The 23,627-nt window shown below is 48.9% G+C and overlaps 1 protein-coding gene across 2 annotated transcripts in view; it reads left to right on the forward strand.

The window, feature by feature from the left end:
• The window catches only part of LOC144947911 (rho guanine nucleotide exchange factor TIAM1-like), a 103,975-nt gene extending 80,740 nt beyond the window's left edge, over nucleotides 1–23,235 (forward strand). For both annotated transcript variants that reach the window (XM_078877311.1, XM_078877312.1), the window contains exons 15-26: nucleotides 372–518; nucleotides 2,100–2,168; nucleotides 3,947–4,072; nucleotides 5,009–5,117; nucleotides 9,666–9,845; nucleotides 13,706–13,824; nucleotides 16,360–16,471; nucleotides 17,217–17,272; nucleotides 17,711–17,786; nucleotides 18,515–18,602; nucleotides 19,373–19,545; nucleotides 19,949–23,235. In XM_078877311.1, coding sequence (XP_078733437.1) covers nucleotides 372–518; nucleotides 2,100–2,168; nucleotides 3,947–4,072; nucleotides 5,009–5,117; nucleotides 9,666–9,845; nucleotides 13,706–13,824; nucleotides 16,360–16,471; nucleotides 17,217–17,272; nucleotides 17,711–17,786; nucleotides 18,515–18,602; nucleotides 19,373–19,545; nucleotides 19,949–20,691 — 1,998 coding nt within the window. In that variant the 3' untranslated portion in view covers nucleotides 20,692–23,235. The remainder of the gene's footprint in view (nucleotides 1–371; nucleotides 519–2,099; nucleotides 2,169–3,946; nucleotides 4,073–5,008; nucleotides 5,118–9,665; nucleotides 9,846–13,705; nucleotides 13,825–16,359; nucleotides 16,472–17,216; nucleotides 17,273–17,710; nucleotides 17,787–18,514; nucleotides 18,603–19,372; nucleotides 19,546–19,948) is intronic.
• The last annotated feature ends 392 nt before the right edge of the window (nucleotides 23,236–23,627 follow it).

Consider the following 23,627-nt stretch of genomic DNA (forward strand, 5'->3'; position numbering starts at 1 on the left):
TGCCATCCTTCACAATCTTGTGATGGGACAATCCATTTTGCTTCTGCACACGAGCCAATCTCTGGCGTCACGTACGTGTATCTGTACGTGTCTGTGTATATACGGAGATGGAGAGATGGCACAGATCTTTATCATCACACAAACATTAAACTGCCGCAACTCTTCACCCGTATTCGCACAGACGGAACGGACGTGCGGAGTCACCGCGGACTGTTGCTGCGAACGCGTGTCGCTAAACGCTCCCATTAACGTCGCGAACCAAAGGACATTTGCACGCCAATTAAGGCGCTAACGAGGGGCGGGGGGGGCGTCTGGCTGCGCTTGTTGTCGTTGATGTTATCGCCGTTACCTCGTCCATCGGGCGCGTGCAGAGCGTCGAGACAGCGGCCGTGTTCTGCCGATCGGCGATGGAGCCGGCCGAGGTGGCGGCGCGACCGCTGTCGCGCCAGCTGACGGAGGCCGACAAACTGCGCAAGGTCATCCTGGAGCTGGTGGAGACTGAGAGGTCCTACGTGAAGGTGAGGGCCCCCCCGCCCCCCGCCCCAGCGTCCAAGTGGACGCACAGCGATATGCACCGCGCGGTTTGCCACGATAGAATTTTTCATGATGCAATAATCATCATCGTCGTCGTCAACCACTGCTGGATGAAGGCCCCTCCCCAAGCTGCCCAACAACTCTCACGATCTGATTTCATTACTCCGTCTGCTTGTCTGCCATTCTCTCGGACACATTTCTTTACGACATGACGATTATTGTGATATTGGTTTTTGTGATTCACTGCACTTAAAGTAAGGATTTCATAGAGTTGTTCAACTGCAAGTTCAACCAATGTCAGTACATGTTTAACTAATGGTAATTTAATAATATATAACCCTTATAATGCACATGCTGTCAGTTACGCAAGAAATTATTCATAAATGAATTTGACTCAAATGATGATACCATATGAGCACCATGCCAGCTATTACTGCCGAAAACTTTTGCAAAGAAGACATTGAATGGATAATGGCTATTTATTTACAAGTTTAGATATTAAGTTTGTTTATGCGATAAACATTTTGTCGGGTGATAAAATATTTAAGGATTTTTTTTAAGCCTCGCTTATCACGATATAACAATTTTTTTAAGAACTGATGTAAAAATTCGATGGTCGTGGATCTCATATCGTACAATATACCGCAGTCTCGCCATCGTATCTCTCCTACCCTCCGTACCGCTTAGGGAGGGGGGCCTTTATGATAACGGTGTCAGCGGATGACATGCCCTGAACGTTTGTTCACTTGCCCGTGTCAGCGCTCTCGTAGTTGTCTGCTGTCACATAACGAAACGGCCATCCCTTCAGTTTACATTTTTTATTCATAACACATTTTTGTTCTTTATTCCCTGCGAAGCTTCGTGCGGTGTCAGCGACTGTTTAAAAATGCAGCGGATCGGTGTTAACCCTTGGCCTCGCTTTTTTTAAATTTTCCGTGTTTACACGTGATCTTTACGGAAGCCGCAGCAGGTGTGGTATTTCATTGCGAGCGAACTAAATAATGCATGTCCCTCCGACTCGTGTCCAACACTGTGGCTGCCATTGTTAAATTCTCGTCTATTTTTTCTAATCTTTTTTGGGCAGCGGTGTTTGGTGGCAGTTGACCCTAAGACGCGATTGTCACGTCATGTACATTTATTTTTGTTGAACATGTTTCGCCTTTCTGACAAAAATCTGCCACGCAGAGCGCCCGTTACATGCAATCACCAAAATCACAACTCCCATCTAATTTGTCTTTTCTTAAACATGGCGAGCTTCGTCACGCGTGGACACTTTGCGCTCGTTTAAAAAAACCCTGAGTACACCGGTTGGTAGGCCGTGCACGCAACTGGCTCGGTTAACCCAGTGTGCAGACATATCTCACAGATGAGGTTGATAAAAAAGAAAATCCCCTTGGATGGAAAGGTGCAGGCTGCCATTTCCAGACCGGTATCAATTCCTAGCGGTATCCGTTTGTCACGTGAAGCGTTGGGAACATTTGGTGGGTCTGTAGGCCCTGCCTGCAATGCCGTAAGTCACACGCCCCCCCCCCTCCTCATTCTGCGTGGTCGTCTTTGTTTTTCAGGATCTCTGCACATTGCAAGAGATATACGTGGAGCCGCTGCAGAAAGAAGCCTTTCTCTCGCCAGATCAGGCGAGTGGAATATATTGGCAACGCAAACATGCGCCTTTTCCGGAGTGTACACACGAAATACTGGAATCTACTTAATCAGCTGTACCTTGTGCACTGAACAAAAAATGTTCTCCTCAAACAGCGTTTGTTTGTCAGCTGCGTATGAAAATGCCTCTGATCTTTCTCTTCAAATGAAATGGCGGTAAACAAGGTGGACTGAAATTTATATTCCGAACAACTTTTGATGTGAAATTTATTCCGTTGGTGGTTTTTATTCATGTATTATTCAAGTGCGCTTTAAAGTTGCTCGACATTTAAGCACTGATGGGCTAGCTGCAGCTAATTAAGCATTTGATCACGTAAACATTGCACGCTGCGCACCAACGTTTCAAACATGCCGGCTACATCGGCGCAAACTGGGTTTGAAGGTTGTCCTCTTGACTTCAAGCTTTCGTGACTGCAGGAATTCATCTTCTTGGGTCTTTTGGTAAAGTCACGTAGATAGGTTTCAAATAAAAATAACAAAAAATTACGAGGTTTGCGGTTCTGCGATCTGCCATTAACATGCTAATCTCTCATTAACTTGCAAATTTTCACCTGGCAGCCCTTTGATTGGTGGAAAACCAGCCACCGTCGGGTTGGGCTGCCCACCACTTACATTGTCATTGGCTGCTGACATTTGGGCTACGCCCATTTCAAACCCTTATAAACAGTTTGCCTTGGAAGTTAACCCCCCTTTTCCTGAAGACGACCGCTTGTGTTGCGATCGAAACGTCGTTTTTGTTATTTTTTGTTATTTTCTTTGAACCTATCTACGTGACTTTACCGAAAGACCCAACAATATAAGGTTGTCCTCTTGTTTTGTAAAAAAATGTTGGCGTGAACGCTTCTGAACTTTTTTGTTGCCAAGCCTGACGAGAATGTGCACCGCCACGGTTACACGCGGTGCATTAAAATCCCCTGACATTTCTCCCCCCCCCCCACCCCGTTACGATGGCACGGTACAAATGGACCGGCTGCCCAAGCATGCTGTGCAATAATAAGAATAGGTTTTGCCCTTTCTGGAAATGTGAAACAGGGAGGTGTTAAGATGTCCAAACGCCAAATAGAAACCTTTTGCAAGGCATCAAGTCTGCATTAACCACGCACAGTACCTGTGGCAAAACGTGCAAACAAATATGCTCTCGTAATATCTGCATTGTCTTTGAAACTGATTGGCCTACACCAGAGACAGCCTTCTTTATGGCCTTGCCTGCACAGTCTAAGCACGAACACTACCAACCCAAGGTCTGTAAAATATTTTCCCAAAAAACATCTTAATGGTATGGGCTTATATACTCCTTTAACTAGGCAGAACCATCCTGATAAGATTCTTTTCACATTTAGACCCGACAGTAATGTTACGTTGTGTTATTATTGTGAGCGCCGTAACTGATGTGTAATTAGTCCCGGCTCCAGCGCCTCTCAGATGTGGGTGGTGCAGTAGAGCTCTTGTGTTTAGTTTGATGTCCTTTCCCAGAACCTCTGATTACCACGGTTGGCTACGCACGGTTAGAGAGAAGTTCAACATACGTACATCGAGCTGTTGGGTGGGTGGCCAGAGTCGGAGTGATTTACCGCTAAGGGAAGAGTGAACTTTGGTGGTGCCAAAGAGACATTTAGTGGTACAGGGCCCACACCAGCACTCTCTTAGCACCGGCCCTGTGTGTGTAATAATGTGAGCCGCAGGGTTGTGACCTCGGGGCGAGTGGGGGGAGGGGAAGTGAACTTACGTGGAGCGTCGTTCCTCTCGTCCGCAGCTGGAGGCCCTGTTCGGGACCCTACGGGAGCTGGTGATCTTCCAGAAGGAGTTCCTGCAGACACTGGAGCAAGGCCTGAGCCTCGCGCCTGACTTTGAGACGCTGGAGCAGCCCGCCCACTTTCGGGTGAGAAGACGGCGCGAAGGCCGGGGGGGGGACGGCACCAGCGCCAATGCACTCGGCATTTGTTGTCCCTCCCCCCCCGCCCCGCATCTTCGGTTAGCACAGTGACAAGTCTCGGACTGGAGTCAATTCTCTTACTCTCATTGCCTGAAGCAGTCAAACATTTAGTCCAAATGGTCCTTAGTGATTAAATGTTATTGTGAGGGATGCACATCTCTCCCCACCTCCGTATTATCAGGTCAGCCAATCGGTGAACTGTAAAAGAAAATGTGTTACATGTACAGGCAATTATAACTTTTTGGTTTTCCTCTGCACTGCACTCTCTGTTAACGTTACTACATTTCCTTAGTCTGCGTCCTCATCGTGGTCGGCCTCGGTTTGGTCTTCCGTGGGTAGTCATCATCACCATCAAGCTTGCTGTTTTTTTGTAAACACAGCCATTTTTCACTCAACTTATTTTTTTTTACATATCGCGCAAAATTAACGCTGGACAGCGCGCACACGGGGGCGGCGATTCGGGAAACGGCGCGTATCGCCGTCACCGTGACCGCTATCGCCTGGCATTCGTTGGCCCGACCGTCACTCAGTCGGCCGGCCACCCACGCGCAAGGAGGCACCCGTTAACTGTCGGTTTTCGGGCACCGGGAGAGGTCTCTGCCGCTCGAGCTGCGGCTGAATAATGAACGCGGCTCGCAAGAAGTTGGCGCCTCGCGTCGCTGTGATGAGCCGCGGGCAGCGCGTCGAGGGGTAGGAAGCTTCGCGCGTCTGTAACGTTGTCAAACGACATTAATGAGTTGATGCAGCGATCCTTTCAAAGTGCCCCTAATGCAAGCACGCACGCAGCCAGTTGAAATGAATATTTAATATCCAATAGTTGTCTGAGGCTCTCTGCCGCACAGAGCGCCGATTGTTTACGGCCATCGCCGCGTCTCTCCGCAGCGCGTCCTCTTCTCGCTCGGAGGATCGTTCCTCTACTACTCGGATCACTTCAAGCTGTACAGCGCCTACTGCGCCAGCCACCCCAAGGCACAGAAGCTGCTCGAGACGGGTAAAGAGCACGACACATGACTGCGCCCACCAGCACCGTTTGTTTAATTTTATTTCACTCTTTCTTCAATTATATGCTGGTCGCGCTACTAGGATTGCCACGGACATGGAGAGTCCTTTCTCAATCCATTGCTGGATGAGGACCACTCTGGGGGTCGTGGCAGTTACTTTACCATGCTTCGGCATGCCGGTCACTGGTGGGTTCGGGAAGGCATCCATCGCATTTGTTGCCCCAGGCTCTTACCAGGTCTTAAATATGGGAACGAAATTGAATCGGAAGTGTGTTATGCAAGGTGTGCAAAAACTATGTTTGGGAGAAAGCGGTCGGGTAGGGTTTGTGGTAGGGCTCGGGTTGGGGCTGCTCGTTGTTTAAAAAGCGGCTTCTCAGGGCAGTTCCGCATGCAGGGCAGACCGTCGGTGACGTTTTGCCGAAGCGGCCTTAGGGCAATGGGGACGCGATGCCGAGTTAACAGCGGGCACCGTCGGCCACAACCCATCTGTCCGTGACGCTGCCACACCCGGCCCGTCATTATGACCGCTCAACTTAATTTACTGCCAGTTGTGCTCATGCTACCCCTGTTTATTTTCACATCAGCCCCTCGCCTCGGCCGGCTTTGGCCTCAATGAAAATAGAACCTTGAGCGGCATTAGAAAAAAAAATTGCTTGCCTTTTTCATAATAGCGCAGCCTTACACTTGGGACCCAACGCAAAAGGGGGGGGGGGGCGGGAGGGAAATCCGTTTTGGCAGCACCACAGCAGTCGGATCATTTTAATGGACTGCAGCCGGCTTGTTGGATCACGCTCATCCTCTCTAATTGATTTTAACGAGGGAAAGGCAGCGACTCTGTGGCTCCGTGATCAATAAGACAGGCTAAACTGAAGCCAAGAGCAGGACGAGGTAATTTTACAGCAAATTGCGTTTTCGCTATTTATGGCTGTGCCGGGAACAGGGCTTTAACGTGGGCTGTAACGATCCTAACCTGACGCCATGTGGTTTGATGAAGTGTCACGGTTGGACTCGAGAATTCACCTCTTTTTTTATTTTCACTGTGGAGCACTGACTTGTCGTGCTTCACTTGGTTACAGGGACCACGTGATCTAATTACAATCCACATCAGCAAAGCAAAACCAATAGCTTCTCGTACGCACGATTAGAGGCAAGCAATCGTGAGTGTCGGGGACTCTATTAAACTACAAATCGATGCGTCGTTACACGGCTGGCTTTAACTGCGCTCCAGAAAACTGTATCAGTGCACACGGCATCGAGTGCCGAAATAATGACGCACCTCGTGTGTTAAAACAAAAATAATTAGGCCGTTTGTCAGTTCACTGCATGATCAAGGCCTTCCCCACGCTGTGTCGATCATGGCTGTTTATTTGCCCATACTTCACCGCACTGGTCAGTACAGGTTGGGGAAGCTGAGGGTCCAGGACCGGGCGTACAGGTTGCCGGGTTCATAGCGCAATGTTCAAGACACTTTTACCACCACCTCAGCATAATCGGTTTTTTTACCGGTAAAAATGTCACCTGTATGCTGTACCCATCGCAACAGCTGCCCATCTCTGCACCCTCGTTTATTCGGCGGGTCTGTGTGTGTACGGTGGCTCTGCATGCGCGCGCTCGTGCGTGTGTGCGTCAGTGTGTGTACACGTGTGTATTTGGGGAGTGGTAGTTCAGCAGTCGGGAACCCGATGGCCAGAGTTTGATTCCAGCTCACGGGCCAATACTAGTGAAGATTATCTTAAATGGTCCTGGGCCTTCTCTAGGTCGACTCATCCTCAAATGAGTACCTAGTGTGGTGTGTATACATCACCACTGGGGAGTCAAAGGCGGCCGAGCGTGCTGCTGGCCACCCACCCCCTCGCGTGCCATGCCGGCCTTGGTAGGTGCTCGCTAACAGCACTTGCCCCAAAAGCATGTTAAGGCTATAAGGGGGAACTTTGTCTTTGTGTGTGCGCTCTGCTTGAAGGGAGTGGAGAAAAGGTCAGCAAGAACAGCTGAGCACATGCCCGTGTGTCTGGCGCACCTAATAGTCGCTATATGAAGGCTATTGATCTTCAATTCAGTGCTGTGGCCATGCCTGATAGATGCGCTCTTAAAAGCCCAATCTGGTACTCTGGGCTAATCAAGTGGAGTCGAGGTTAATCTCTCTGTGTGAGTGAGCGCTTGCGTGTGTGTGTGTGTCCGTGCATACCTATTAAGGATGGCAGGATACACGAGAGGGGGGTGAGGTGACCAGCTCCACACCGAAGCCCTCTTTGTTTCCCCAGTACGATATTTTACGAACTGTACCAGGCTTTCACTTCGGGCCAAATCTACCTTGGGGAAAACCCAACACTGGAGTGTGAGTTCGAAACTGGAGCGTGAGCTTGGTTTACCCGAGTTCGATTCCTGGCCCGGCGGTAACAGCCCACACAAACCTGCTCGGTTCTTGCAACCAAACAACACCCGTGACCTTTCATCCAGCACAAGGGGCTGCTGACTAGCTGTAAATTAACACGGCCTAACAATTCTTGTTAATGTACAGAGATTGTACCTTGGTGTATTGGCACGTGTTTATGCGAATTGGGTTTAGTTCGTACTCACAAACCTCACATTTTCTTCTAGATTTGAAGCTTTCGTGACTGCAAGGATTCACATTCTTAGGTTTTTTCGGTAAAGTCACGTAGGTAAAAATTTTTAAAATTAATAAAAGTAAAATAAAATAAAAATCACGACGTTTCGGAAGCAACACAAGCCTCCGTCTTCAGGTGGAACAGTCACAGCACGATTGCTGTATCACATTTTCTCTCATGCTTGGAAGAGGAGCCTATTTCTGGGTTGTTCATAGGGTGGTCACCCACGGGCTCCCGTGTCTTGTCTGCCACCCCCTCCAAAATGCCTTTCAGAAAAGAATGGTCAGAGGGAGTGGGGGGGAGTGGGGGGGGATAACTGAGTGCAATTGGTACGCATCAACCGGTTAGTTACGTGGCGTTGGCCCGGATCATGGTCTGTTCTATTTTCTTTAAAAACAACAATAGATTGGGAAAGTTGGATATTTCTAAGCTCCTTTTGTTACTCGCCGGTGTTGGCTTTCTCTGTTCGTGATCGCCCCCCACCTCCCCCCCCCACAGTAGGCTTGGTTAATCAGTCACTGAGGAGGAGGTCACGTGGGTGGTGGGCACGATTCCCCCGGGGAGCCTACGTCTAAGAGTATATATCAACGTAATGCGTGTGTAAAATATTAAGCATTAGCTAAGTTCCCTGAGTGGTGGGCCCTTCAATGATGTTGTCGTGTACATGTCTGGAGGAATGTGTCATTGACCACTTAGAAAAATCTGATTTAACGTAAGCGCTAAATTCTTCGTTTCCATACGGGAGGCACCAACTGTTGCAGTAGTTTGTAAAGCCCCGACTGAAGACAAAGTAAATATATCGTTCACATTGTCATGTGTGTACCCTGCATTGTACTGCATTTTAATTGATCATTGTATTTGTTGGGCGGCATGTAACAATTCATTGTGAAAGGTGCTGTACCAATTGAAGATTGATTCGTAACTTAAATCATGTAAGAAACAAAAATAAGTCATGTTATGCAAACTGCACCTACTGTATATGCACAAAACTTACCGATATTTCATATTTGTACGTATTTTTTCACCTGAGGACGATTGCTTGTGTTGCAATCGAAACGTCGTGATTTTTATTATTATTTTTCTATCTACGTGACTTTACCGAAAGACCCAAAGAGTATTTAATATTTTGTTTTATATTTTAGGGATTTAATACAAACGTGTACATTGAAATAATATATGCGGGATTTATTTATTAAGTTGACGCGTGCTTTAGGCATTTAACAAAGCATTGATCCGTTGAATTAAAACGTTTGGTGCACTTCTGACAATATGAGTTCAATCATGCTTACAAGAAACGATTGTTTATAATCTCTGCAAATGCTCACGCTACATGTTTAAACACTCACGAATTGGCTTAAAACAGCTTGGGAAATTGGTGGTAGTGCCAGCTTACCGCATGGCTGCCTTTCCCGCTTGCCTGTGGCTTCCTCAGCGATTGTGAGATGCAATTTGCATGAACGACAATGCAAACGGATCGCACAAAACACAATATCATTACTGTTAAATTCGAGCCAATAGAGCCGACATAGCGGTACAAGAGCCAAATGCTAAAAACGGAAAGAAACCAAGACACGGCGGTGTTGTTTCTTGAGTTTATTCTCCATCCCAAATGGTGACAATTCGTCAAACCGCTCTGTGAATGTTGACATGAGGCTAATGGGGACCAACAAGGCGGAACAGACGATACGGATAGATTACAAACGAGGCACGACGAACGGGATCAAGGACATTTTACGAAATCGACTCCCAGACCTGAATTGTGGCCAAGCAATCGCATTAGCGGCGGTGAATCTTCAAACTACGAGTGCGAATATCGTAAGATCATGCATGCATGTATGCGCGTTGAACTTATTTCGCACCGCGCGTAGCCAACCGTGCTGATCGCGGGTTTGCTTTTTCTTCGCTGTCTTTGATCCACGTCACGCCGCGCAGCCAAGCGGGACCCGGCGTTCGGCGCCTTCCTGGACGAGCGCAACCCTCGCCGGCAACACTCGTCCACGCTGGAGTCGTACCTCATTAAGCCGATCCAGCGCGTGCTCAAGTACCCCTTGCTGCTGCGCGAGCTCGTCTCGCTCACGGACGCCGACAGCGAGGAGAACTACCACCTCACGGGTACTCGAGCGCGATCGCCCGCGTCGTGCGCCTTGACGATTATCGCGAAGTCACTTTTGTTTTGCGCGTCGTGTTTGGTGAGCTGCTGGGGGTGGGGGGGGGGGGGCGGTGATTTCAGAGGCTCGCGGGTTGATCCCATTGGCCGCCCTGGTTAATACTGCGGCGGGTGTATTAACCGTGATAAGTAATATTTAAAAATACTTTTTTTAAACACGCTTTCATGAAATGTACCGTACGAGTAATGGCAGAACTCCACGACTCCAGGAAGTGGCCCCGAGGCTTGCCATAACGTAAGGGACCGTGGTGATTTACAGCCAATGTGAGTTGAGCGTGGACAATTAGACCCAAGGCGAAACATAACATATGAAAAAAGATGGTTTAAAAAATGTATTTTTATTTTTAATGATAGAATATAGTATTGTCATCAGTAAGACATAAGTATACGAAGTTTGCAGTCGATACCACATTGGGAAGTGGGTTAAAATTGAATTACAAGATTTGAGGATACGACAACAGATAGTGAGTTAAATGAAAGCGTGTAATTAATTAACCCGTAAAAACAAAGTTTTTCACTATAAATCCTTTATATGCGTGGCGGCTAGAGTCCTCTCGTCCTCTGGCTTGAGATGGCTGCCACCTATGGGTCAGATGAATGGCTGCCACCATTAAGCAATTGGTAATTAAATATAATTAATTTTTTCCTAAAAAGTGTAAAATGTTTGAAACATTTTTTCACGAAAATACATTGTCACGCACAACGAGTCTGTGTGCAAAATGTCAGCTCCATTGGATCACGGGAAGTGGGTTAAAAAACGACTGAAAGATTTGCACGGTCGTAAGCAAGCAAGCAAGTGAACTTAATATAAAGGATTTAATAAGTATAACCCGTAAAAACAAAGTTTTTCACTATAAATCCATTATATGCGTGGCAGCGAACTTAATATAAAGGATTTAAAAATATATTCGCCTGTGGAGGACGCGGGGATCGATCCCGCGACCTTTGGCATGGGAAGCGAGGGCGCTACCAACTGCGCTATTCCGCCACGGCCTGTGGAGGGATTACGCTCTGGGCTCTTACACTGTGACGTTCAGCCAAAGCGATGAATGAGTTATATTTGAATATATGTAAAATACAATTTTTTTGCCTAAAAAGTGTAAAATTTTGGGAATTTTTTTTCACGAACATTAATTGTCTGGCACAACGAGTCTGTGTGGAAAATATCAGCTCGATTGGATCACGGGAAGTGGGCTAAAAAACGAGCGAAAGATTTGCACGGTCCTAAGCAAGCACGCAAGCAAGCAAGCACGCAAGCAAGCGAACTTAATATAAAGGATTTAAAAATAGGTGCCGTCTGCTTTTCCAAATTGAAAACTCATTTCTTCGGAGCTGCTTTTGGTATTTAGTTTGTTGTCCTTCCCCCCGCACCCCCGATTAGCACGGTTGGCTACGTACGGTGCGAGAGAAGTTCCACATCCGTACACATAAATACAGAGTGGACGTTAAAGATCCTGTGATGTTATTAAAAAAAAAAGTAGGCCATGTTTGCCGGCATCGTGGTTCGCATTCTCCAAGTGAAAAAGGTAGTGGCAAAGTGCCTAATTGGGTGAAACCACACAGCAATGATCCCCCCCCACTGTGATAGCATTTGCTATAGGATTGACACAATTACCACATGTTCAAATGATTAGTTTTGATTCCAGTAAAAATAAAGACTTCTGCAAAGCTTGTGAACTTCAGTTCACGCAACATGAGCCTGCCACAAGCCTTTTAATCTGTTAAGCAATAAATAATGGAATACAGCAATGATGATGTCCTAGCATTCCATCAAATATTTCAAAAGACACTATGTTAAAAGCACAAATTTAATGGGTAAAAGGTGATATTGAGACATTGTATTATTTTGTTTGTTATTTCACAGGCACATGGTCAAGAAATAGAATGTAAATTTTTTTTAACATTCATTACGACTTCATGGTTCTTTTGGTAAAGTCACGTCGAAGGGAAATAATGAAATAATAAATATATAAAACAATAACAATTCTCACGACGTTTTGACTGCAACACAAGCAATCATCATCAGGTGTGAAAAACACAGCAAGAATTTTTTTTCTTTTTCAAATTTTCTTGCTGTGGATTTCACACCTGATGATGATTGCTTGTGTTGCAGTCGAAACGTCGTGAGAATTTTAAAAAATATTTTTATTATTTTATTATTTCCCTTCTACGTGACTTCACCGAAAGAACCATGAATATGAATCCCTGCAGTCACGAAAGCTATAAATTAAAATTCATTACGACGTGACCATATTTGAGCAAAATCGGTGATACGATTTTCGCGGACGTTATTCCACAAGGGTACAACCGTGGTATTGCCGTAGCGGCCGCGTGCCATTGAGATGCCGTCACCCATCTGCAGCTTAAAGAGCAGCGGCAAATGAAAGCCGGAGACAGCCCCTTGCAGAAAAGTGCACCGATAATTATATTCCGGCTGTGATTTTTCCTGGGTGTCTGTACGCTGTTTACCCTTTGTCGGTGTAGGCACCCACATTCGGTTCCGTCAATTACCGTTGGAGTGCGTTGCCTCAATTTTCCGGCGAGCCGCATAATAAGCGTGTAACGTGTGGCTATTGGGCCCGCCTGAAGTCACATGTTCCGTGTACACGTGACCCCTTGTCTCCGTGTCCCTCAGCTCTTTCTGTCTCTCGTTAATCTCGCTATCTTCTCACTGATCTGTATCGCTCTGTCTCAGCAAGCCATGTGCTGTTGCAATTTTTGTTCACTTCGTAGTTTTTGTTTCCTCTGTCAGTGTTTTTCGCCGTGAGAAGGGTGGCACGAGTTATGTTATGAGGTGAATGAAATCCGAATGATGTTCTCACAAAAAATGTATCCAGTAGTGCATGAGAATTAGGTAGTTGTCGTTTATCCAAATTATATATGAATGGTATGCCAACGTGCTTCTAGTCTAATGTGCAAACAAGCTAATGCAGAGGTAAATAAAGAAGCAATATTACAAACGAGACAATAAAGACGAGACTAAAGCATTGGTTCTTGAATTGAATCGCGACACTCGAATCACAGCAGTGAATCTCTCTGGAGAATGATTGTTGCTCGCAAAGTGCACCGATAAGTGAATATGCTGCTTAGTTCTTCATGAGATAATTGCAGCAGCCATTATGCCGCTCGTGACATTGATGAATGGTGGCTGTACAGCCTGCTGTGACGAGGTCCCTAAATGCATACACCCGCACCATAACCACACTGTGGAGGCTTTGCTATGATTTTAAGAGTTGGAAATTAATATCGCTGCTGGAGTAAAATTTATATGCACCGCAGGCACACAGCCTTTAAACAGCCTCACCAACTCTAATTATTTAAACCCCATTGTGCAGCTACGAGGCTGTGGTGGAAATTCGATATTCCTGTGGCGAGGGAAAGTTAATCCGTTGCGCACCCATTGACTTCTCAATAAGTGGAACTCATTTTCTTGTTCTCCAGTGGGATGATGGGGCTTAGTCGATCTCCGACTGGGATTTGAACCTAAAAAGTTCCGATCGCAAGCCACACGCTCTCACCGCAGTGAGCCGTGCTTAATTAACGGAAGAGTATCCATGTGTAATATCAGTGGCGAGTGATATCTGAATTGGTCCTAGGCTTACCCTAGGTTGACTCAGCCCTAAATTAGTACTTGTTGCAGTCCATTAAACATCACCGCTGGGTAGACAGAGGCAACCGGGTGCAGTGCTGGGCACGTGCGACCCCCTGGTGTGCCATGCTGCCCTTCGTAGACGCCCGCTAACAGCACCTCTCCGCAACAACCCATCAAGGCGACGTGGGTGGATCCTTTGTCTTTGCCGCGCAGAGGCGCTGCGAGCGATGAACAAGGTGGCGAGCCACATCAACGAGATGCAGAAGGTGTACGAGGAGTACGGCGCAGTCTTCGACCAGCTTGTCGTAGAGCAGACAGGAGCCCACAAGGAGGTGCGTCGCTGCTGCTGTTGCTGCTGCTCGCACTCTATCATTCACTCGCTCGCTCGCTCACCCGCTCGCCTGCTCGTTCACTCGTTTGCCCGCCCGCCTGGCTGTCTCCCGTGGGTGCCAGCCACTGATTGCGTTTGCTAATGACGTGATGAAGTGCGGCGGTCGTCCTGCCCTGAAAGCCTAATGGTCCCCGCAGGTGTCTCTCTCTCTGTGCTGCGTTGGATGGGAGCACAACTTTTTATGTGGCGCGGTACGGTTTCGCGGGGAGTGGTGGCGCAGTGGTTAGCGCATTTCCATGGAGTATTTAAAAAATATATATATATAATCAATGTGTGCGCACGTACTTATCTCCGCGGTGTTAAATGTTTTATTAAAACAAGGGAGCACCCATTGAGAATAATATACTTCATTATGTGGAGCGGAGTGGTAGCTTAGTGGTTCATGCACACCACTATAAACCCAGTGACCTTGCCTTTTTTTCCCGGCCATGGTTATCCACAACGAACCGGTACGGGGGTGGGGTGGGGGGGCTAACTCCATTCATTCCACCAACCCACGCTGACCAACGTGGTGAAACATGGTGAGACAACCCCCAATGACTGCTGATACGGCAAAGGGGAGGTATTCCTCCAGCTTTAGATGGACGCAGTGACGTTAATTATTGTGAATGGTGTTCTTTGTGTGGCTGATGGTGGTGTTGGTGACGACGAAACGTGTTCTTAGTGCGGTGCCCTTCGCGCCCTTGCCGTGTTTAAAGGTGCACTGTGACAATGCGACTGCCTCTTGTTTTTAGTGGGCATTGTTCATTATCTGTAAACACACTCCTCGCCCTTGCCCCGGAGCTAATGTTAAGTACGTCTGCAGATAATGACCTGCCTAAAAATAGCAAGATTGGATTTCTGCGTTTTTAAAGGAGATGGCCGTTGTCGTGTTCTGGCATCGGGTTAAATGCGACACGTTGGACAATGCCCGATAAAACCAGCGGCTTTTTCTTTCGGTGCGTTGATGAGGAAATGTAGCAGTTGACTGCTCAGCGTTCACGCTGTGTGGGAGGTTAAATTCGTTTATTTTAATGAAGGCCAGACTCGGTGAAGGCCAACATCATCATCGTCATCATCCAGTTGAAGTGGAAAATGTGGCGGTTATTGCGTGTTGGTCCGCTTGATATATTTTTTTGGTTCTTCAATTGTATGATCTACTCTTCAACTGTGTATACAAAGCACACGGCAAACCGCAGTGCAGTGTGCGTATGTTGTTTGAATAAGTTGCTCAAATTAAAGCGATGCTTTTAACAAGGCAAATTGCCTGTTTAGCATGAACATTACAGATCTAGTGTTACGAAATACTGCATATGAGTTAGTGAAATTGCTCGCCTTTGTTTACTCAGAAATATGTAAGCAAAAGGCTCTGATATTTACACTCAATGTTGTCTGATCATATTACATTTCATTGGCGCCTTCAGTTTCACCCAGGGCTGCACCTGAAGACAGGCTCGCATTACAAGCGTCTTAAAAACTAAAAGCAGCTGGTTATATTTTAGTGCTGATACATTTTACTTTAGAGAAAGAAAAAACACATGATATCGTGTGACGATTGAGAAAATGGAGGACAGTGGTCTTCTGACATTTGTTTGGACATAGGGAGAGAATAAATGCAGGTTACGTTTGTAAGAGAAAGGAAAATGTCGAGTTGAATGGTAGAGAAGGGCAAGAGAGGGAGACCTCGGGAATGGTTGCGATAAGAGGACGACAGGGGTGGGAGCGTCTGTGGCGTGGGTATGGAATTGGTGCAGAAACAGTGGAGTGGCAAGCAAGGACCAAACGAGAGGACCTTAAACACTGGGAATTTGCTGAAATAAAAATGTTGTCCTTAAAGTGAGGATTTGCATTTTATCATTCACATTTGAGAGTTACAATTAATTGTTTACAAAGTGCAAATTGGGGTTTTTTGTGATGTTTAAGACGTAGGCTTTCCCTACCAATGTTATTGATTTGGAATTGACATTTTTGGGTCGGATCGCGTGATTAAAATGCCACTGTGTGTGTCGTCCACCCTCCACCACCCTGTGCGCTGTGTGTAATCATTGTAATGAATTCATTTTAGTGACACAAATATTTGAGATTTGCTTAGAGGCTCCTGCAACGATGGCAGCATTACATTAGCTCCACATGAAACGTACTCATGAGTAATATCTATATTTTTATATTACGTTAAAGTTAAATACTGAAATTCATTCAGAAGCATAGGCGTACAACCTCCATTACTGACATGGCGTGAGGAGGCCTTCATCCAGCAGTGGTTAGAAAAATTATTAGGCTTAAAATGTAACTTATGTTCCCTGTTTGGTGTGTACGTGTGCTGTGTTGTATGCGTTTGTGTTGGTTGACATGTATGTGTGTGTGCACGCTGTGTATGCTCTGTGTGTTTGTGTGCGCTCTGTACTGTGTGTGTGCTCTATAAACGTATGTATGTTGTGCACTGTGTATGCACTCCACGTTGGTGAGCTTTGTTGCTCTGTCGCGCGGTGCCACGCAGGTAACGGAGCTGTCCATGGGCGACCTGGTGATGAATGCCCCCGTGCTCTGGCTCAACCCTCACCCGGCCGCCGTCAGCAGGAGCAAGAAGTGGCCGGAGGCGCACTTGTTTGGTGAGATCCGGTCACACACCGCTCCTGCACCCCATGCACAATCCCACCTCTGTCCAGCCCCACCTTAGCCTGGCGCCATGAACCCAGAATCACCACCGTCCGGCCCCATCGCAGGCCGGTCCCACCGTAGCCCGGCCCCATGACAGTATGGTTCTCCCGCCATCTGCCCTACCACAACCCGGTCCCACCACATCACCGCCTTCTGTCCACCACCGCCGCCCATTAGCCCCACCGCCACCCAGCCGGCGCTTTTGCCAGTAAACTGTTTCTTGTTCATTTCTTTCCTCTTCTGCTAAGCCAAACGTTCCGTTATTTCAACGGGTGGTTGCTGAGATTGTCTGCCTCCGTGTGATTCTTAACCTCGGCCTTTTACGCTCGTCATATCCATCGTGTTCGTATTTTGTTCAACCTCGTCTTTCCGTCAATGTCACCCTCAACCTCCCTCGATTCCTTCTCTCCCGCACCGGTATCCCAGCAGCACTTTCTAATTTCGTCTTCTTATTTAGTCAGCCGATATTAATTTTTCACAAAAAAAAAAAACACAGACCGCTCTTGACAATGTCAGCGCCAGATGTGTTTGAACGACTCAGCGAGCTTTAGCCGTGGTTGGTTTTGGCCGGTGTCAGCGCCGCTAGGTTTTCGGAGTAAACGCGTCTGTTAAAAAAAAAACCCACCTGCTTTCGATTTCAGTGGAGTGAGATCGGCGTGTGATAACGCTCGCTCCGTCCGTCATATGTGTGTGCAGTGTTCAAGAAGGCAGTCGTCCTCATATGCAAAGAACATTCTAAGCACAAGAAGAAGGTAAGCGAAGAGATGCATTTGGATTTTTCTGGGAACAAAATAATAGCCCACAAAAGCTCAACGGTTCCAGAAAGCATAATTTTGCCGAGAGTTGGTGGATTACACGGATAAAGGGGAGTAAATTATTCATTGTACAGCCAGTTGGAGAGAGATGTATAATAAAATATATAAAAAGTGGGACTGTCGAGTGTTTTAATAAAGCCAATGTGGTTATTAAACAATATATGAAATGGAGATTATCAAGTTTATTCAGCCCGCACTTCAAATTTGGGCCTCGGTCATCACTGCCGCTGCTTAATCCTGCTGCTATCTCCGCTGCTGCATGCTGCTGTGTCTCACCGTGCACCTGGTCCTGATGCGTCACTGTTGTTTGCTGCTGCTGCTGTGTGTAGCTGTGTCTCACTGCCACGCACCGTCTCATGTGTTCCTGGCTCACAGGAGGAACCCGACCCGTTCAAGTTCAAGTACATGATTCCCCAGACTTCTCTTCAAGTCAGGACCGGCACTGACACAGGTCTCGCCCGTTTTCTTAAATCACGAGTGGTTCGCAATTCCTGCCGCCGGTTTCCAGTTTTAATGCCAACGCCGTTGCCGTCGGCATCGTTTGCCGACGTGGAAGGAAAGCAGCACAAAGCGAATAACGTCGGGGACGTTGCCCGTACACACGCGTTGTGCGACGCTTTCCAAATATTTTGGTGGCCTTGTTGGGTAACTACCTTGCAGTATGGAAGCCGACGGGGTCAGCTGTCAGGGCAAAATGTGTTTTCGTATTTCGAAATTGTTATTTTTGTCTTGTTTGTGTCTCCAAGTATTAAAATAGTTTTCTTATCAATTTGGCCCCGTTTGAATCCCATCTCGTGCGCCTTTCTGCGTGGAGTTCATAAATGTTCTCCCCCTCTGTTCTGCATGGGATGCTTCTGGATTCTCCGATTGCCCACCATGCATTGTAACTATTGGCCAAACAAACCAGTGCTCTAAAATTACCTGCAGATTACTCAATTGGGATTACGCACGGCAACATCGCCCACTAAACCTGGCAGGGCCCTCCTGAAAAAGGAGTCTTTGAGACTCGGCGAGGTTTTCCTGGGTAAACAAGCGTTGTAACAATAATGGTTAAGATTCAGGTTTCATAGCACAGACCGCTAACCACTGCTGTTGTGCCACATGTAATCCGAGTGTTTTTTATTCTGCATAGAGAGAGTGGTGGGCTCTTCTCACGGCGTGCGCTCTCTTGCCTCTCAGACTCTGAGGCCGGAGCAGAATGGGAACTCGTCCACGTGAAGTCTGAGACCGAGGGCCGGCCCGAGACCGTGTTCAGGGTCTGCTGCAGGTACGTTCCAGCGCCTAGGGAGGCAGGTGTTGGTGGATCGCTCGGGGATTTCATCACACGCTGTTAGATTGCCTAAAGCTTGCTGCGCTGCGAGTTGGTTCGGCGATGACCTCGCAGAAAGTAACTTTTTGAAGCGGTTCAAATGTGTGGGTTTTCTCCGATTTCATCTCAGAAGGAATTGGCAAAGAAATGTTAAACTGCGTGACCGACCGGGGACTCGTGTTAATGCATCATGTGGTGGTTGAGGTCAGGACCAGTGCTCTAAAAGATGAAGCGACGTTTGGCTAGCCTCCGAATAAAGACGGTCGCTGCATCGCGCGTTTTAGGCTAAGTGCACACAGCAAACCCATATTCAATTTGGTTTTGCACTTCATCATCAACCGCGTTCAATTCACTGCTGTACGAAAGTCCCGTTCGGCCCTCGGTAAGGATGAAGATTCCCCACCCCTGCACTTATGAAACGTGCCATTTTATTGAGGGACTGTGCGTTGTCTCGTTATGGTCTGGGACTGTTTTTGTTGTTGCCCAAGCTTGCATTTAGTGTTTAAAAATCGGTAGCAATGTATGTACTTCTGCAATTTGATTTATTTATTGATTTTGTGTTCGTAATTTGCTGGCCCCACCCCCCTGCTGAAATCTATGAAAAAGAGCTTCATAGCTCATCGGATTTCTCCTGCAGTCTAAATAAAGCTTCTGATGATTCTGAAACACCGCGTCGCGGCGAGCAAACCACCCCTCCCGTAAACGTGGCGGCGACCTCGCGTTTGCAGCGACGCGGAGTGGAGGGAGCGCATGGTGCGGGTGGTGCGTGCGGTGCTGCGCGAGGGCTCCCGCCAGCGGCTCTGCAAGGCGGCCAGCGTCCCCGCCAAGTCGCCGGGCTACCTGCCCTTCGGCGGACGGCGCCTGTCCGCTCTCAAGGCGCGACGGCTCCGTGCCGGAGCAGGTGAGGTTTGCCCCCCCCCCCCCTACGCTGTGTGAAATCGTGCGGGTCGGGTCTGTGAAGACGCGTCGGTTCCTCCTGTTGCTGCGCTGCGCTCGAATGTCAGCGAGGGCAGCGCCGTCATTCTCTCGATGCGTTTCTCGCCGTGTTCTCGATCCCTTTGCTGCAGTCCCTTTTCTTCGCAGGGTCATTTTTTCGTCACTTGGTTGTCATTGCCAAATACTTTATTTGTTTCGCTTGCTATTATTTCTATGCGTGCGTACAAAAACGCGAAGTCCGCGTTTATCCTTAATCTGCTGGATGTGTGGAGCGTGGTTATTAAAAATGCAATAATGGCCCTTTTGTCTTGGAACAAGAATGTAAAGAGAGTTTCAATTCCCCTCCGCTCCCTCCTCCCCGCTCGTAGATGCGCGCCGTCTCAGCCGCTACGCGAGCGACGGCCTCTGCTGCGATGACCCGGACGACGACTTCAACGGCAGCGCCAGCGGCATCGGCGAAAGCGGGGGCCGCGTCGGTGCCGCTGGTGGCGGCGGCGGCGGAGGAGGATCCGGCGGCGGCGGCGGCGGTGGCCGGGGCCCGTCGTGGCGCCGGACACGCGGCAGCGCCGGGCGTGCTCACGCCATCGAGTTTCGCTCGGAGCCGGAGTTGGCGGCGCGATCGTCGCGACCCCGCCGAGAAGACGGGGGCAGCGTGCGCGAGACGGACATCCTGAGCAGCGACGAAGACGACGACGACGACGATCGGCGAGGACGGGGCGGCGTGGGCGGCGGCGGCGGGGGCGGCGCGGGCGAGCTGTACGGTGGGCGCAGCACGGCCAAGTCCGTGGAGATCCTCGCAATGTCGGACGACCGCTACGCCGTGGCCACGGAGCCCGGCCGGCTGGCGTCGCAGGTCCACGAGCGGTCGGTGTCCCCCGCGAGGTCGGACGGGGCAGCACCGGCGCTGCGTCCGCTCCGGCAACAGAAGATCATTTTCGACGCCGTCGGAGGCCACGACGAGGGAGGCGGAGGCGGCGGCGTCGTTGGCGGTGGCGGAAGAGTCGGGCCGCGGGGCTCGCCGCTTCGCCGCAACGCGAGTGACCAGTCGCTGAACTCGTTGCTCAGCGAGATGGGAATCTACGAGGGGCTCAGCGGCTCCGACACCGAGTGAGAACATTACGCGAGTTTGCTCCTTGGCGTTGGAGCAAGTCGTGGTAAAGCCGGACGGAGACTGACGGTCGCCGCTGCATCGGGTCGGCCGTGGCGAACAAGGGATTGTGGGATTCTGTCGTGGGGTCGGTTGCAACGTCGCTTGAGTAAACGTATATCGGACTGTTCGACTCTTTACAAGTATATTCACATGTTAAGCGACTCCACTCGCGTCCCTTGGTTGCGTCGAAGCAGCTCTCTATAATTTATGTAAAATTAAGCACATTGGCTGTCCAGTGCTACATTGGGCTGGTTGCGTATTTAAAACAAACGTTTAATTCAGCTCGATTCCTCAAGCTGCACTGTGTGCCGACTGGCTGCTTGTTCGATGGGAGCCATCGATTGAAGGGCTAAGGGCAATGTTTATTTTTTTCATTTAAATGTTCGCTTTGAAGCGGGTACGATGTTATCGCTGGAATCATATATGCCTCCTTTTCTCACTGGAAAATTATTTTGGAAGGCGCAGGTAAATGTCTCCCGGGCCTACCCGTTAATTTAAAAACTACGTGCGATGGGGATTTATTTTGGGGGGTTTTTCCTCAACGATTGTGCGACAAAAAAGCCGACCGTTTGTTATTTAATGGTTTAGTGCAGCTACAAAGGCTTTCTCGCGAGCAGCTTTTTTTATTTATCTCCACCAGCTGATGTCCATGAATGCGCCCAGCCCACACCCACCACTGGAGGACCCATGGCAAGGTAATGCATGGGGGTAGATTCCAGAATTGTCCCTTTGGCTTTGGCTCCATTCAGGATTAATTTCCACAGTGAAAGCAGTCCCCGATTGGGAGGAGGTGGCCCTGAAACAGTTTTAATCCGATTTCGATTGCCGGCGTGCACACACGGAAGATGCTGGCATATGACAAGTGGAATTCTGACAACAAGACAATCTCGCAAGCACAAGCCCGGATAGGACCCGGTCTCTGAATGTTGTGGACTGTGGCTGAACTTGAAAGTCCCAAGGGAAAGGGCACGGTTTGTGAGACTCGTTCTCAGAGTGAATCTGGGCTGAGCCCCAGGAATGTGGTGCAGACTTGTCTCGGCGAGTTCCATGCTAGTACATTTGTAAATGATGTGATTGCCACACTTTCTGCATGAACGAACCTGTGTGTGCCATGGAGGTTTGTGTAGGACTGTGTGCGCTCCCCAGGAGCCCTAAGCATCTGATGAACAAGCTGTGGGTTCTTTGGAGATTCCGTGCAGAGTATTGAGTAGGTCGGTGGTGTGGACTGCCCCGGAACCCAGCACAAGCCTTACCTTTGTTGGGATTGAAGATTTGTGTGATCTGCTCGCCTTAACTGACAGCACAGTATCGCCAATCGGATTCAATGAGAAGAACAAACAAGCGCTGTCAAGTTTAGTATTTCGTTCATTGATCCATTGGCTGTATTTTAATTATTTTGCGCGCTGGACATGGGACTTTTACGACGAAGTGCGATGTTACAGGGTAGAGTGCAGCGTGTGATGATGGTTTTGAGCCGTGCACTAGTCTTGGAGCAGTGGAAGTGACTGGGGATCGCCTGGCTCTCATGGTACTGTGCCCGCACAAAGCGCTAATCATAATCATTACAGGGCGTTAAGTGTGTCTGTGGACATCGTGCTAGCCCGAGATCCCAGTCACCGCTTCGCTGCTACTGCTGCTGCTGTTGTGGTGCGCTGATGTGCGTCGTTTTATTTTTTTACCGCTCTTCCCGACGAAGGAAAAGCTTCACCAAAACGCGAAGCGCGGCACGGCAGTGCTGGCGCGAGGCTAAAGAGGAATGTATTGAGCAGGGTGAGCACCGCCTGGACTCGCTCGCCACCACCGTTCGCGGGCGACTGCTCAGACGGCGCTCGTGCGTGAAATCCGGGGTCTCGACGCGAGCGGCGTGACTTGCCTCGTTAGGGCGTCGTGACCAAGGCTGGCTCGCCCTGCCCGGCAAATCCGGCAATCGGCGACCGTGTCTGTGCGTTTTGTTGCACTGCGCACGCAACGCGTGGATAATTCACTCCCAAAGCTTGTCGCGAATCTTGCTGCCGATGGGCCGGAGACGTTTCCCAACCAGGCGGCAGTTTCACCGCATCGGTCTCTCATCCCTTTAATTTCCGCCCGCTGTCCGCTCACCATCCTTACGCCTACTCATCCGTTGACCCACCCACCCACACTCACCTGCCTGCCCATCCACCACCCACCCAGCCAGCCAGCGTTTGTGTTTTTTTTTTTACTCCTCTCAAGTTGTTTGCGTGACAATCACGATAAATGTGGGGGGGCGCACTTAAACCGCCGCTCGGTTTTGCCGTCGCCCGTGCCGGCAAAGCACCGTTGTTTGCCTCTCCACGGTGGCCTGTCGAGCTTTATGCCTTCTGGTGGTACTGTCGTTGCTGTTCGTTCATTTGTTTCGTCGTTTCGTCAATTTGTTTCCTTCTCGTGTAATGTTTTCTTCCAACTGCCTATCTATACGTGTGTATGTACATTGCTAACACGAGTTGTGGATTTTATTCAGCGTAGGGCTTTGAAACGTTTTGTAATAAAAACAAACAAAAGGAAACCGCTCGACGTGAGCTGGTGTTCACGTGGCGTCGATCTGAGTGGGCGCTCGCGCTCGCTGCCGTGTCAACGGAGATGCCTCCACCATCCTCCCTTCCCTTGGTGTTGACGTTCGTCTCAGCCCGGCGGCACCCTCATCGCCCATCGCGGTTCTGTGTGAGGCCCCACAGCAGCACACACATCAGTTTGTTGCCCCCCCCTCGCCACCTGCGATTTAGCACGATTTGGCCACGTACGGTGCGACGGAAGTTCAACGTACGGTCATCATCTGATTGCTGCTGCTGCTTTTATTAGCAGCACAAATAAACTGGCACGTGCGCCGAGCCCTGATTCGTCGCAGCAAACAAACACTCGGGACGCTGAGCTACGTCGCA

This window comes from Lampetra fluviatilis, chromosome 47 (assembly GCF_964198595.1).
Source record: "Lampetra fluviatilis chromosome 47, kcLamFluv1.1, whole genome shotgun sequence".
NCBI classification, from domain to species: domain Eukaryota; kingdom Metazoa; phylum Chordata; class Hyperoartia; order Petromyzontiformes; family Petromyzontidae; genus Lampetra; species Lampetra fluviatilis.